General features: G+C 38.6%; 1 protein-coding gene across 4 annotated transcripts in view; it reads right to left on the minus strand.

Moving 5' to 3' along the window:
* Positions 1 to 123: 123 nt before the first annotated feature.
* The window catches only part of NR1H4 (nuclear receptor subfamily 1 group H member 4), a 71360-nt gene continuing 54452 nt past the window's right edge, over positions 124 to 17031 (minus strand). The window contains exons 5-9 of one of the 4 annotated variants that reach the window (XM_037160826.2): positions 16275 to 16373; positions 15843 to 15942; positions 13316 to 13462; positions 2681 to 2794; positions 124 to 1315 (exon numbers count right to left, since the gene is read on the minus strand). In XM_037160826.2, coding sequence (XP_037016721.2) covers positions 1077 to 1315; positions 2681 to 2794; positions 13316 to 13462; positions 15843 to 15942; positions 16275 to 16373 — 699 coding nt within the window. In that variant the 3' untranslated portion in view covers positions 124 to 1076. The remainder of the gene's footprint in view (positions 1316 to 2680; positions 2795 to 13315; positions 13463 to 15842; positions 15943 to 16274; positions 16374 to 17031) is intronic. The other 3 variants (XM_037160827.2, XM_037160828.2, XM_037160829.2) reach the window with 3 other exon arrangements.

Here is a 17031-nt window from a genome sequence, read left to right on the forward strand (position 1 = left end):
TCACTCACTTTTCCACTGACCAGCTAATTTTAGGACTTCAGGGTTGCCCCAGTATTTTAATACAAAAAAAAAAAAATGCCCTTTGCTTACTAAGCAAGCTCCATTTTGGCTGACTTCAGGAGAAAGGGAGATATAAGCCCATTACTTATAGAAGGTGTTTTATTGTATTCACCAAAGGATAATGGGGAGAAGAATGCAACAGTATAACAATGAAGGAAGGAAATGAACTAATTCCTGCTTTGGAGTAAGTTTACAACAGCTGTGCACCTGGCTAGCGGAGTGTTTTCCAAAAGTAAAGCAAAACAAAATAAAAAATGATTAATTATATGCACTGAAGTCAACAGTGAGCACTTTTCAGAGAGAAAAGGAAATGTCCCATCACTGGAGTTATTTGCATCCTCTGAATTTGTAAATGCTGCCTCAGGACGATGACTACGGGAAGTATTCCTCCTAAAAGTGTAACTAATATGCATGGGGATATTTTATGCGACAATTATTAATTTTTCCGTATGCTATTCTCTTTGAACATCAAAGAAAATGAAATGATCAGAGGGTTACTACAAGTGAGTGAATGTTCACTGGGGCTTCTCTGGGGATGAAAAATGTACCATGTGTGTTGTGAGAGTTTATCTTTTTATAAATTATCCCCTCAGGCTCAATAGGGTGTCATTTGTTTGTATATTTTTTCCAATCCTGTTTCCAAATGAAAGCTTGTTGCCATTACATTCAGTTTATTGCCAAAAGTACACACAACAGTTTAATAAAATATATACAATAAGGGAAGATGAAAAACGAAATGCGATTTTTCCTATTTCAACATAAAGAATTGAGGTAATCATCAATTTTATTAGGCAAACAGGGCATGCCAATTAGAATAAAAGATTCCCTGAAGCCAGGTAAAATGCAAAGTAAAGAAAGTAATTGTACCTAGCCCCCTATTTACAGTTGTGGAAGTTATATCATTACTGCATAAATATTCTTGTGTGAAACCAGGTACAAATGAAATAAGGGAAAGTTCCACATCACACTCATAACATGCAGAAAACGGAGAGGCAGCCCCGCCCCTGCGGTGCGCATCACTGCACGTCCCAGATTTCACAGAGCAGCGGGGTGAACTTGTGGTCGTTGACCCGCCAGGACATCAGCATCTCCGCGTGGTGATGATTGAATGTCCGCAACTCAGTCAGGCGGCCCAGGAGGCAGGCGAAGTGCTGAGGGTTTTCTGGCTGGTGGATCTTGCACAACTTCTGTAGCACATCCAGCAGAGGTTCCTGCAGCTTCTCCACGGCCTCTCTGTCCTTTATATACTGCCTGTCTGTTTGGACGTTGAACATAAAACCACAAAATTAAAAAGTGGAATGTTCGGCGTAAGTATATTGGGTCGTTACCCTTTTCTGAAGTAGAACTTACACATGTTGTACATTTGAAATGTACAACACTGGGTGAATTTTTTCCATCCAGTGGAAAAAAGCCCAGTGGATTTTCCCACTGGATTTGCACTGGATGAAGTTTTACACACGCACTTAATCGCAGCCAGGTCATTTAATCACACTCAATCACAACTAGATCGAGATACACAAAATTTGCTGCCCTCACAGGCCTCTCTAAATTCCTCTTCTGGCCAATGCCCCCGAAGTGACCTGCATGGTGAACGTAAGCGTCATTCCCGGGGGCGTAGCCCTCGGACCGGGATTGCGGGCTCATGGAGTTTCTGCATGTGTGACTTTGGTAGGTACTGCCAACATGTTTTCCTTCATCTTAATTATAATTTCCACAGTGAAACAAAGTAACAACTAGCTTCTGACTTAATACCAGGTATAAAATGGCTTAAGGCCACAAATTATGAATGTGGCATCACTTATACCAAAATAATTAAGCAAAAAACATAGAAAAATGTATGCACAGAAGAATTCATTTCAACATTGTTTAAAACTGCAGAAAATTGGAGATATTCTGAATATCCAAACATATGGTATAAATTAAGTAAATGATTGGTCATCAATACAATGGAATAAGATGCGTGCATGACAATAAACTTTTACCAGTATAATTTTTTTAATGATGTGGGGAAAAACTTTTAAATAAAAGTACACTTTTAAAAAAAAGACAGCATGTTTTATATTATGCTAAAATGTTTATCCCAATGAATTTAATTAAACTTATAAATAAAAACTAAGCTGTAAAAAAAATGTACATATAATTTCATTTAGGTCCTTGCCCATATCCAGAGAAAAGCCTTCCCTGACCACTAATTGAAGTAACTCTACTGCCACTTTCTTCTCTTATATTCTCGTCTTTAGCATTCACCACCTCAATAATCACCACAAATTATTTTTGTTTCTTCACGTACTGTCGTCTTTACCCTACTGGAGAGTGGAGAGCTCCGTGTCGCTGTGTTCTGCCCCTTTCTTTACCACCACGTCCCCCAGCATCTAGAACCATGGTTAGTGCATAGTGGGTATTAAAAGCACATTTACTGAATGGATGTGAGGTTTCGAAAACAGGTTGAAGAGAAATACACTGATGTGTAACCATGGTTCAGTGTGAAGCCGTGGGGGTACAGGCATTTTACTTTTTTATGTTTCTGTGTTTTCCTGATTTTCTTTCATAAACATTATTATGATTATATTTTAAAAAAAGAACTAATAGCATAAAAATAAAAATCTCACATTAAAATTACCTGGAGAGAGGATAACAATTGCTGTAAGCAGAGCATACTCTTCTTGAGTCATTTTTAATTCTGCCACACTTTTATAGAAGCTAAACATTGGTGTTATATATTCATCAGAGATACCTGTGGGGTAAATTTAAAAATTGCAGAGGTAAAGTTGTTAAAGAACTGAGAAGTGTAAAATTACACACACACGTAGTTATTTGCACCCATTTAAATAATACTATATATTACATGTTCCAGCCTAAGGCAGGGCAAAGAAGGTCAGATAACAACATCCTCAGAATACAACTAAATCAATGATTTGCATGTCTTTCACTTTGACAGTGCCTTTGTTTTAGTCACTACTGTCTGACAATAAATGATAATGTTCCTGAATTGCCAGAAGAATCGCCCAACTTCACCATTTTCTACATGGGATTTGTTAATCTTTTAAATATTAATATCTCTAATTAGGGCATAGATAGTATCTTAAACAACCCCTCCAAAATTACTGTTCTTCAGCCCAGAAGTATAAACAGTTCCACTTAATAATGGGTAGAGTTCTTATCAGAGTTCTCGTCTCTCTCCAAAGTACGAAACCTGTTTATCCATCGCCTACCAGGCACTGATATATTTGGCTGCTCTCTTCAAACCCAACATGTCAAAAATTAAAGACACCACGTACAGAACTAAACTCTTCATCTTCCTCCAAGTCCACCTCATTCCTAGTGTTCACATGATTGGTATTCTCACCCACCCAACTGCCCCCTCCTGAAAACTGAGATTCAGCACCCCTCTCACTTGGTCAGGTGCCAACTCCTGTGATTAGACCCGCTGCTTCTCACGTAAGGGCTCCCTTTCCTCGCCACTACCCCTGGAATTAGTTGAAGTCTTAACTCTCTTCATCTGGAATACTGCAATGGCCTCCTCACTGGTCTTCTGGTCTTCAGTGTAGTCCCCTTCCGCCCATCCCAGAGCTATATACCTTCCCATATAATTCAAATCCCACCCCTACTCCCCACTTCCTACAAACCTTCTAAGACTCTCCCTGGTTTTGCATAAACATTCTTCCTTTTTACATAGGAAACTCCAGGACCGGCCCCTGCCTATCCCACCACCCACTGCTCACCCACATCCTAATCTAGGAGTTCACAATTATTGAGTAGTAGTTATATATGGGGCAATGTTTCAAATACTCCTCGTGGCATAGCTCATTTAATCTTTCTAACACCCCCTGAGATAGATACAGAGAGGTTACATCGTTTATCTGGTGAGAGGTGGAACTAGAATTCAAACCAAAGCTAGCAGGCGCCAGAGTCCTGGCATTTCGTTGTGACTAACCTGCTCGACCTGTCCGTCACATCACGCAGCCCGCAGTCCAGCTGTGCTCAGCTGCTGCAGTGCCTACGCCATGCACACTGCCCGTTTTTGTACCTGTTGTTCTCTCCACTTGAAATATCCCCTTATTTCTTTATCTAGCTTACTCCACTTTGTAAATGAAGACTCCTTTGTGTCACTTCCTCCACTCACTCAACAAATATTAGGTTAGTGCCTGTGCTGTGCACGGATCCATTCCAAAAGAGCTTTGACTGGGAAATGCGGAGAGAAAAAGAAAGCCTATGATGTGACCTAGGGGGGGATTAAGATGAGCATGAGCTCCCAGGACGGGCCAGACCGGACTGCTCTACTCCATCCCCAGCCAGACCTGGAGCCGTAGAGCTCTGGTGAGTCGAACCAGGATAAAATTGGATTCCAGATTCTAGAAGGTCTCATGACCATCTAATATTACATTTCGCAGAATCAGAAAGCCTAAATCCTCACCTTTACTTACTTATTTTAATTGTTTCCTTTTTATTGGATTTATTGGGGCGACACTGGTTAACAAAATTATACAGGATTCAGGTGCGCAACTCCACAACACAGCATCTGTATATCATATTGTGTATTTACCACCCAAGTCCAGTCTGCTTCCACCACTATTTGTCCCCCCTGTACCCTCCCTTCTCTGCCTCCCCCTACTCCTTCTGCCCTGGGCAATCCCCACACTGTTGTCCTTGACCAAGAGTTTTACCTCTTTTTAATCCTCACCTTTATAGGAACCTAAAGAAGTGTGCCATACTGATCCCTTAACCTTTCTCTCTTTAGTCAAAATGCCACACTTTTCTCCCCTTTGACTTTGGATTCTTTAAGCAACGCCAGTGGGCTCTCTTAACAACAGTGTCTTTGCAGAGCACCTTGGGGATTGCACCATGTGGAAGACGGTCCTCTGTCCAGCTGTCTCAGATTGAACTGAGTACCCACGACCAACCAGACACAACTTAAAATGCAGAGGGTTGGAGTGTGAGTCTGGGAGCACCAGTCCTTTTTTCCAGCAAACATAGCAGTTAAGAGGCACTGAGCCAGCCCTGAGTTTGAAATCTGATTTATGACTTGATCGTGGGCATGCTACCTAATCTCTTTAGCCCTCAGTTTCTTCGTCTATGAAATGTAAATTATAAAAATAGTAAACCCTCCATGGACATCAGAGCAAATAATTATAATAAGAGCTATTATTATTGTTATTCAGGAGAATTGGATTAACACACTAGTTCCATCTCAGTCTCAGTCATTTTAATCTTAGATGAAGCTCATGAATTTTTGTGTTTGCAAAGCTATGCTTTGCTTTGCTTTTATATTCTGCTGTTTCCCAGGGATGAATACAAATTGACTGATCAGTGATTTGCCTCAGTACTTCTTGAGGTAGTAAAGCTAAGCTAAGATCTGTATTTTCCTGGTAAGGTTGTTCTTTTACACCTTCAAACAATGGCAGTCTTTGGCATTTGGGGACTACACAATCAGTTGTGGTTATCTAAACTAATAACTCATGACTGTGCTATTATTTTAAGTAGTAGGTGAGGATTTGGGAATAATATTAGACACAACTGGTTTATTTAACTTTTAGAAATCATCTTTGACTACCTAATTTTCTACTTTACTTATCTTTATAAATCCCAAATCACCTTTCAAAAATGTTACTTCTACTGGCTGTGTAATTGCAGTTGATAGTTTTGGAAAAAAATATGTTAAAATGCTTATTACAATGTTTCATCTTGTACATGTTATAAAGAACAAAACTAAACATAGAGAAAATAAATAACAGAAGGGTTTAGAAAAATAATTTTCCTATGAGTCAAATATAAATCTGCTTTCGAATTAGAATCAATAATCAGAATTAACCACAACAGCATAAAGTAATTGGTGTTTTAAGTTTCTATGAACAGCAATTTCTAGCACGAGAAGTGTAACAATAACATCAACCTGAAGGGGCAGTCTTTTCCCATTTTCCTGCTTCCTCCTTTCTGGAGACTGGTCTAAGGTTTGTTTCAATTGGTTTATGCCCAATTAGCTGATTTTTTGGTCACAAGGTGGGGCTATTCTCTAACTTAATCACAAAGGCTACTATGAAAGTTAAAAGTTGTGAAAAAGCATTCATGTTTCTATTCTTCTTTTCCTTTGCTTTGTTTTTTAAAGTTTTCATGTTTTTATATATATTTTTAAGAGATCTTTTTTAAAAGTGATTGATAAATTGTTCAATGATCATAAATATTCTTTAAAAGAATAACCATTTGATAGGATTAACACTATGCTGTTCTAAGTTGTTATTTTAAATATAAATGCCTTTATTTCCTAATTAACTTTCTAGTTTTAATTGGAGAGAAAAATGGAGCTGAGGCAAGTGTGTGTGTGTGTGTGTATTACATATAAGTGTGCGTTTTGTACAAGGGATCCTGGTCAGGCCTAAGTCGCCCCATCCAGGCCAAGGTGAAATTGTGTTTTCTCTCTGGAGCTTTCCCTGTCACAGTAGAGCAGAATTAGTCGCTCCCTTCTGTATGTTCCTTTCTATTGCACCTGTCAGTTCATTTCTCTCCATCCTGTTAGAGTGTGAAATACCATATAAATCTTATGACGGCAGGAGCCAACTGCTGTACCCGGTGCCTGGCACGCTGCCGGGCCAGTGAACTGTGCTCCACAGACATTGCGCATTCATCTCCGTCTCCTTGGTAACTAGCATCCTGCTAGAGACCTGACAGGGGATTAATAAATGTATATTAAATTAGGCAATATTACATTCTGCTAGTATTTTTGTGATGAAGGTGACATGGTTCTAAGATGTAAAGGGGAAAAGGGATGCCAGTAAGACAATGGAAACGTTCTCGTGGTGCTAACAGACTGGACCCCGGCCTCTGTATCACGGCCGTTGTGCTGAGAGTGATCTGTGCCGCAGGGTTCGCCTCGAGTAAAAAGCTGCCAACGAATCAGCAACTCAAAAAATAACTATTTACGTTATAAAATATTTCATGTAAAGCATTTCATAAATAATACACTTCTCACTAGTCCTAGTGGCTTAAACTTATCTGGCCATGTTAGACCTCACCAGTGCTCAGGAGCTGGCAGGGTTTGAACCATCAAGTCCCAGATTCATCTCCGTAAAATTCCCTGAGTTCTGCACACCTAATAGGTGCCAGGCACTCTGACAGTGCTGGGAGTAATCCTGGAGCAGTTAACAGATTCACGGGAGACGCAGATACAGAAATAAATACGCAATGCCCAAAATGGAACACATTTAAAAGGCTTAGACAATATGCGGAGGGCCAGCGGAAATACAGGCTCTTCTATTACCTCAATACTTTCTCTTATTTTGAAAAACGTTCTTCCTGTGATTTAGGCCCCAAATTTGTCCATGCCAAAATTATTACATGACCACTTTGAAAAGCAAAAGGAGAGGTGTTAAGAGTTGTAAACTCTAATGTAAGCACTTACCTTCCTCACAAAGATCCTGCCATTTGTTTACATTTCTAACCTCTCTTTCAAAGAGAGTACTGGAACCACAGCTTACATCTGCTTCCTTAGAAAATTTAGTTTATAGTATTGTTTTTCCTTTGTTTTTCAAGTCTAAGGCAGTAAATTCGTATATATATTTAAAGAGCAGAAAAGTAAACATAGTATACTCTATACAGTATACTTTATTATGCTACTATAAACTAACTATGACTTTATCTAATAAGATTTTCTCCTTTCTTTGACCTCACTGTCTCTACTCGTTTTATCATTTTCTCAAAAACCACTGGAAATTGCTAGCTGTGCTTATACTTTATCTCTCAACCAAAGGGCAGGAACCATGTCTTACTGGTCTTTATATTCCCTACCAGCTGATAGTGGGCAAATATTGGATCTTGGTGAGTGACAGGCGCAACACAGAGAAAGACTGCAGGGCTTTGAGTAGAACAGCTGTGTGCATCCCTGGCACTCTGCTGACTTGATTAACTGTATGACCTTGGGCAAGTCACCTAGCCTCTCGAAGCTCATTCTCCCATGTACAAAATAGCAGCGCAGCATCCACCTCCAGGGACCGCTGGGGATACAGTGAGGGCATATGTAAGAGCAAACCATTGCAAAACCACAAGGTATACAGCCACCCCGATAATCACTTCCTAAACTGAACATTTCGTTTCTGTTATAGAGATCAAAAAGGCCACAAAATACTATGAATTTCAGAGGGTATTTATATTTTAATTAACAGAACAAGTTTCTTTGGTTTGTGAGAGGTTATTGCTAATTTCTTTGTTAAAATGTAAACTCAGTGTTAGCAAGCCTATTTCAGTCCTATCGTAGTTTATGGTATTATATGATTATTCCTATTTTTACTAAAAATTTCATCTTAAAATCTAATTTTCATAAAACTACATTAGGAATAAAGAAATTGACGCACTAGAATTATGTGGAAACAACCTAACCACAGGTTGTGTCAGATGAATGTTCTGAAGCCTCAGTTCACATAAACAAACACGGTAACCTTCATTAAGTAAACGTATCTCAGGAGACAGTATCTTAGTGGACGTAATTGGGATTTAATAATAGCCAACAAAGGAGTATGAATTTGGAGAACAAGAAAAATTCACACTATATTTTTTAAAGAGTTGTGTAGGCATAAAGAGGGCAACTGAGATATTATGTTACCATGGAATTAAAGGTACAATAGAAATAAGAATGCGTTATATTTTCGTAAGAATGAAAAGTTATTCTGAAAGGTCATCTTGCAAGATCAGGTTTTATGTCATGTGTGGAAGAGCTAATGTTCTGCAAATCCACTGGGAGAAGCAAATTCATAAATATTAATAAGCAGAACCATAATTATAGATAATAAAAGACTAAACAGCATGTGAATTTGATGCTTTTTATTTTCACAATATGTGGTTGATGTTTGGGTAAAGTATCTCACTATGACCTGGAGGTGTGTGTATTTATTTATAGAGATCACCAACGAGAAAACTTTGATTTTGAACTTTTCTGAAACTTGCAGACTCAAATTCTGAAATGTATTTTATTGAGCAAGATTTTTCTTTTTGCTTACATATTTTTAACCTGCAAGACCCTCACTGGATTTCTCACCTCGTTACTGCATTGGTCTCTTCACGGGCCTCTGTGCTTCTTGTCTTAATCCCTGTGAAATCCTCCCTCATATTACTGCTGGGAAGAGCTTTCTACAGTACCTCTATGGTCATGTCACATCTACCCAGAATATTGCAAAGGCGCCACATTATATAAGGAATAAATTAAAGTGCGGTACTTTTATGGCATTCGACACCCTTAATAATCCAGTACTTACTATAATTTCAGCTTCATAAATATTACTTTTAAATAATATTAAAGTACTTGTGAGTCCTATGCATGGTTATTTCCTCTCTCATTCCTTCGCATCTCTGCACTCCTCTATTATTATATTATAATGGCTACGTATCTTTGGAATGCCTTCCTCAGACTTTTGTGGCTTGACAAGTTCCCAAACTTCTTCCATGATTTAATTGTCAACTTTCAAGCCTTTTTAACTCACCAAACAGACACACATGGGAAGGTAGGGATTGTCATAAGGAACAAGACTGAGCCAAGTTCCTAGAATTAGATGCAATATAGGGCTCCCCAGAGTTTGCTGAGTCTGGGGCAAGACTGGACCTGTTGGGGTAAGTGGAGTGTTCTATACGAGGAAAGAACCATCTGAAAAGAAAATAAATGTCCAGACTCATAGCTTCAGATAATCCACCCACCCATCCATCCACCCACCCATCCATCCACCCACCCACCCACCCATCTGTCCGTCCATCCATCCATCCATCCATCCATCCATCCATCCATCCATTTCACAGCTGTTTGTTGAGCCTCCACTCCAAGCCAGGCATATGCTGGATACTTAAGATAAAATACTAAGTGAAAAAAACAGGCACCCCCTGCCTACAGTTTTTAATATCAAAATCCAGGTGAGACTGCAGAACAAATACTAAAGTTAGACATGATTTCTAAGAGATCAAACTATTCATGGCGTGTATTTCAATAGTTTTTAACAACAAAAAAAATGGGACATACAGCTGATAAGTAGTGGAGCCTGGATTCAAGCCAGAATCTTAATCTCCACTGCCTACTGATGTATAAACCAAAAATACATTGAGCAGAATAATATCCTCTGATAGTTAATGAGATATAGCTGTAAAATTAAAAATATTTCATCCCATGCGTCGTCATCTGTTTTTATTTTTTAAAGACTAGAGTGGACTCACACATTTTCTTAAACAGGGCACTCCCAGTGCACAGAAACCGGGACCCAGTCACTGACCGGGTTAGGCTGGCGAGGCCAAAGGCTCAGCTCTGTTCCTCACAGAGAAGGAGCCAACAATTCACATTCAATAGCCTGAACTAACAAGAAAATTCAGCAGCTTCCATCCTTGATTTCTTCCTAGGGTGAACTGTTGATTACTAATCATAATTTTAAAATCAAAATATTTGCCCATTAATTAGTAACTCGTTCCCCCCGCCCCAATCAGTGAGCATAGTGTCAGTTAAGCAAGATGAGTAAATTCCGGAGATCTGTTATCTGTTCAACATTGTACCTATAGTCAACAATACCACTTAAACTTCTGTTAAGAGGGTAGATTTTATGTTAAATGTTCTTACCACCATAAAATAAATTAAAATAATAAAATAAATCAGGATACTTAAGCAGCTGATCAAGTGACTGGCTAAACCATCAATCAGGACTACTTACTGAGAACATTAAATTGAGAAGAATTAAGAGAAGAAAAGCAATAAAAGTTGTAGAACTCAACTGTGCCTTGTTGGTTACCTGATTCAACCCTTCTCCCTTACCCCCAGTCTCCTGGAAATAGGCAGACAGACAGACAGACAGATGCATGCACATGCACACACACTATAATTAAGACCCTGAACAGGTAAGTGATACTATGGGTCTGGGACCAGAATCCATATTTTTCGACAACACAATGTCTTTCAAAGGGCGAAAAGCTGCAGTAACATATCTCGTAGCTTCTTCTCTTCCTCTCCATTTCCCCCAGCAGCAGGGGTCACATTCTTGATATCTGCTACCTCCTACCAGATGTCTCCCACCCTGGCTTATCCTAACATAGCTGGGAGACTTCTAAAGCATGCCGATGTTTTTTTCCCTCCCTGCTCAAAAATCTTTAATGTCTCCCATTAAAGCATTCAAAGCCCTCAACCATTTGGCTCTGACTCTGTTTTCTTTTTATCTCTTTTTAATATAACTCTTCATCCAATCAAAATCAACAATTCACTCTGTGTGCATAACCTGAGCTTTCTTGCCTCAGACCTTTTGCTCTTGCCAGTCCTCACCTCCTGCACCTCCGCTCTGAATATCACAGAAAATATCATTCACGGTCCTGCAAAAATGCCAATGAAAACTTTCCCGACCCCTCCCAACTAGAAGTCATCTCTCTCTGTTATCCTTTTTTCCACATTTTATTTTAACTATCTCTGTACAGTTCACATCTTCCCACTAGACTGCAAACTTCTGAGGGGAGGGAACATGGCCGATTCCTCTCCTCACTATCACCATAGTACTTTGCTCTTATGAACTTCTTACACTAAAAAAAAAAAAATCAATGGGTATATAGAAATAATGAATCTTTTAAAAACGTTTTAAAATCTACCAATGATGCTAATTATGCTTTCAGTCTTAAACTAAGGGGAGAAAACATGACTATGATAAGGCTGCATTTAAGAATAATTTTTAATTTTCTTTTTTTAAAAGACTTCATGTATTTGTTTAGACAGATGGGAAGGGAGGAAGTGAGGGAGAGGAACATCCATGTGTGAGATACATTGACTGGTTGCCTCCAACACGCCCCCGACTAGGGACCTGGCCCACACCCCAGGCAGGTGCCCTGACTGGGAATCCATACAGTGACCCTTCAGTCTGCGGGGCGGCACTCAAGCCACTGAGCCACACAAGCCAGGGCAATTTTCAATGACTTTACTTATATTAAAGATACCAAGCTGCCTGAAAAACCTGTCTTCCAATCTCTATTTTATAAGACTGGTTTTATAAGTATCTAAACTTGTTCCAGTCAATTATAGAATAATAATAGTTCAGGAAAAAAACACCTTCAAAAGTCATCTCATTGCATTTATACCCCCAAACCACATATAAAATCTCTCAGAGAAAAACAGCAACTTATTCATATCTTTTAAGAAATATTGCACAAAATTCTTGGTAATCCATTCTGGTGTCTATTATTATTATTGTTATTATTATTATTATTTCACAATTTTCCTCACCCCATACCTTCTCCACTTTGGTAACCATCAGCTTTTCTCTGTATCTCTAGGTTCTGTTTCTTTTTTTCCTAAAGAAGCCATTTATTTATTTTTAGAGAGAGGGGATGGGAGGAAGAAAGAGAGGGACGAAACATGATGTGAGAGAGAAACATCCGTTGGCTGCCTCTTGGACTCACCCAGACTGGAACGGAACCCACAGCCCAGATACGTGCCCTGACAGGGAATCAAACCAATGGCCTTTTGCTTTGCAGTTTGATGCCCAACCAACTGAGCCACACCAGTCAAGGCTGTTTCTGTTTCGTGTTGTTGAGACGCTGTCTCAACAATGTGTTGTCTTTTTGTTGTTTTGTTGAGATGATCGCTTGCCCCTCTGTGTTACTGTTACTCCATAATTAGTTAAACTGAGTTACTCATACTATTGATATTATTTCATTTTCTCTTGAGAGGCACTGCAGCCCAATGCTTAAGACATATGGCTTTCTCATCTATAACATGGGGAAATAGGAACAATAATAGTATCTATTTCATAGGACATTTCAAGGATTTGATGGAATTATATATGTAAAGTATTAGAACAGTGTCTGAAGCCTAGGTAGTTTCAGACAACCTGAAAGGTTGTTATTATTATTTCTTCTTATTTTTCCTTGAATAAAGATTGATAATAGTTTGATACATAGGCATTCAGAGCTGGAGGCTTTAAATAAATAATTTTTTTCTAGACTGAATAACCAGGGCTCCTTTATGCTATATTTTTTACCAGACCAATTTCCCAAATTTTTGAAAAATCCCTCCTGTGGGGATCCCTTCATTTCAGTGTAGTGAAAAGAGTATTGTTCATATTTTGCTATTGCAACAAGGTTTTTTGAACCAAAACTCTGAAAGTCCCACCTACTCAACGCGCATCTTTATAGAGCCTTTCTCCTTGTTAGTCATAACGGGCGTATAACATTGCGGAAGACAAGCAAGAGTCCTGCCTTCGTGGGTTGTACAAATTCCTTCTTGCAGAAACACACTCTTTTAACCATTAACCACGTCACTTACCACTCTTTCGAATTCTCTCTTCCAACAAGTCAGCATGTCCAGCGGGAAGTTTCTTACTGAAAATCTCAGCTGAACGGAGGAACATGGCTTCGACTGCAGACCCCTTCAGCAGAGCAATCTGATCTTCATGGTCCAATGTCTGAAATCCTGGGTGAAGAGGATAATCAAATCAGTATCAAGGTGCTGTGGATGCTGTAAAACAGGATTTTGTCAGTACCAGCATCCCCCTTGATAAAACATTTTCATAAAATTATTTTGTAGTTGTTTTAAGATTGGATAGTCAAGCTGAGTCAATAATTATCTATTGATCTCTCCCAAAGAGAAGGTGACTTTTATCTTGATCACGTAGGATTTAATAAACAAGTTGGGCAAAAGAGAATGTCAAACCCCATCAAATATAGAAAATGGCAAAGACAGGCTGGTACAGATGAAGCAACCCTCAAAAATTACAAGCAAGCAGATTCTCTTTGATTATTTTTGTTACATCTGGTGTCACAGGCAACTCTACAGAATGGAAGTATTCACAAGCCAGAAAAATCTTTATGTACCCAGAGGTTTAAAGAAATGTTTGGCCAACTCATGAATCTTCAGTCAATCTGGAGAATGGGTAGCATTTCCAATAGGTGGCTCCACTGCACAGTGGATAGTGCATTGGACTTCCAATATAAGATCTAATCAAGGTCATGTTGAGATACCTTCTCTAAGCTCAGCCCTGCACTGTGCAGGGCGGGGAAAATGACTGAGTAATGAATGACGGGAAGCTCGTGTGCACATGTGTACACACACATGCCCCATGAATAGAGATAAAATAATGCGTCCAGGGTCTAAATGGCTTAGGAAGGTATTAAATACCAACAGCAATTTGGGAGTTTAGAGAAGAGGGTAATGCTAAGGGTCAAGAAATAATGTCAGAGTTTTTAAAAATTGTTTATGCTCTTACAGTTTTCTCAATTTCGCCCTTTACTGCCCCCCCCACCCAATCCGACTCCCCACTTCCACAGTCATTCCCCACACATAACAGTGCTATTTGCAATAGCCAAGATGTGAAAACAGCCTAAGTGCCCATCCGTAGATGAGTGGATGAATGTCACTGTTTTAGAGAATCTAAGGGCCCCTTGGAGGGCAGGAGATGGGCCGAGTCTCTAGCACCCTGGACGATACCCCATGAACTGTAGGATGGGATGAGTCAATTTGGTCTCTCACAAAACACTCTTTCATTATTAGCATTGCATAACTATTATTACTATTTGTAATAATGGCATTTCTATAATTCTTGTTAAAATTTTTTTTCTCAAGGGTTTTATTTTCGCCTTTTCTTTCCTTCTGTATTTTTTATTTTACTCACTAAACACACGTCAATCATACTCTTTTTCTCCCTCAGGAACCACTCCAGGCACAGGACTGAAGAGATGCTAAGATATTGCCATTGCTTTCAGATCAGCTACCTTCTCATGAGTAAGATTATTTTTGTCTTCAATTATTTCCTAGTTCAAGACCAACTGAGCATTTGAAATGAAAAATCTTTTTCCATAAACAACAAAAGGCATATTTCTCCCTTCCCAATGTCTTCTGCCATGGTTTTTACTCTTGAATAGTCTTGTTTTTTATCAAGATTGCCTTCAGCTTAATTAGCATATAACAAATTAAGTTCCTCTTTCATTGTTAGTAAAGAAATGAGAGAATATTAATGTTTCAATGATAACAAGAAATTTCTCCTGAAATTTATGAGTTTTATGTAGGCTTATGTTTACCCATGACACATTTAATAAAATAATAGCAAATGCTGACAAAAGAAAGCAAATTAACATGTTTAATTAAAATCTGATGTCAGAAGCTACCTTCTGTAATTTAATATTACAGTGCTTTGCAGCTATAAAGGTATTTATTATACTCCTCTAGATCATGAAATTTTAATGTACTAATACATTTTGTTTTTAATATAGTGAAGGAACTTAAACCTACAGACTTAGACAGCATTGAAGCTGTGTCTAAAAGAATTGGAGGCTGAGAGATAAGAATCTTGAATTTCAGTTTCTTGTACTTTTTACAACAGATTTCTTGACTCAAAAGCCCCTTGTCCTTCATACCACCTGAAAAATTCCTTGTTGTTTTAGATCCAACAATATGATCCTCTCAGAAGCCTTCCTATCCTTCTCAAATACAATTAGCAATTACTACCTCGCTGTTTAAACAGCACTTTGTACGTGGATTTTTATTACAGCATTTAACCTTTCCTTGAAGGTAACAGCTAGATACTTAGTACAGAGTAGGTACCAACACATATTTTTAAGTGAATAAATGAACAAATTACAACTTTGCAAAGTCTCAATTTCTTAATTTGTCAATTTGGAAGAATTACTAGAAATGATTTTAAACATCCTATCTAGCTCTAACATTTTTATGTCTGTAGTAGACACATTAAATTAGATGTGAGGTAATTCTCATTTTGCAACTAACAGACCAGCTTCTCATAACGTCACAAGAGTGTTGCACAGTGTAGCAGAGAAGTAACCACGTGTAAGGATACCTGGAAGTTTCTTTGTGAATTCTACAAGAATCTGTACATGACTGGTAGCCATTTCAGTTAAAATGAGAAAATTTTCTTCTGCACTGAATTCTTCTTTTAACTAAATTTTAAGAAAAAAGCAAATGATTAATAAACAGGTAAAGTGATACAGCAATATAAAATCATTAGGCTCTAGAACCAAATTTAGACAATAACATTTAAAGACTCAGTTCATATTTTGCAGATCCTTGGAGAGCAATTACTGTTACCGAGATAGATATGAGACTTCTTACTCATTAGTTATTTAATGCTGCTAAAAGTTTAAATGCGTAACAAATTCTCGGCTCTACTCATTTCATAGTAACATATTTATATACCAGTTCCACCTGTAATGTAGGAAAGGCCCCAGAAAATATTAACTTTAGCCCATGCATTTTCAGATAGTGTACATACAATTTTATTTGTGATTTCCTGAGGCATCCTCTGTTTGCTGTATGAATCCATAATGTAATATAGGAGAGTCTGTTGCTCTGGGGTGAGTTCAGTTTTCTCCTACACTGGCAGAAAAATGAAAGGTGTTAGGGAGGGGGGTTGTGAGGCATTTCTCAGGTATGTGCACTCATCTGAAGAAAACTAGTATCGGAAATTGTTGGGAATATGCTCTGATACAATGTGTCATCGCTTCTTCTGAGTCCTGGGCAAGCCATACCACATTTCCCTAACGCTGTCCCAAGTTACTCATTTTCTTCTCTGTAAAATAGGGAAAACAAAATATTTTTTCATGTATTTCTTAGGAATAAATAATAACCTGGATATAAAGCCTATTGAGCCCATTCATAGACAAGTTCAGTGAAAGTTCAAGGTTTAGGCATAACTAAGGAAAAGTTCCCAAATATCAAACGAACAGTCCATATGAGGTTATTTATTTAGAGCAGGGGCTGACACACTATGGCCGATGGACCAAATCCACCTGGTTTTGCAAATCCACTGGAACATAGGCATCCTCTTTTGTCTGTGCATTATCGATGCTACCCTACATTGAGCAGTGGAGATGGAGACCATAGGGCCAAAGCCTAAAATATTTGGCCCTTTACAGAAAAAAAATTCGCTGACTCCGGAAGTAGAGAGTCATTAATCTGGATGATCCTGACCTTAAACAACTCCTTCTCCCTTACTAACATCTTTTGAAGAGGGTGGACAACTGTGTCAG

The sequence above is a fragment of the Artibeus jamaicensis genome, unplaced genomic scaffold, assembly GCF_021234435.1.
Source record: "Artibeus jamaicensis isolate MK-2021 breed Jamaican fruit bat unplaced genomic scaffold, CSHL_Jam_final contig_233, whole genome shotgun sequence".
Lineage (NCBI taxonomy): Eukaryota > Metazoa > Chordata > Mammalia > Chiroptera > Phyllostomidae > Artibeus > Artibeus jamaicensis.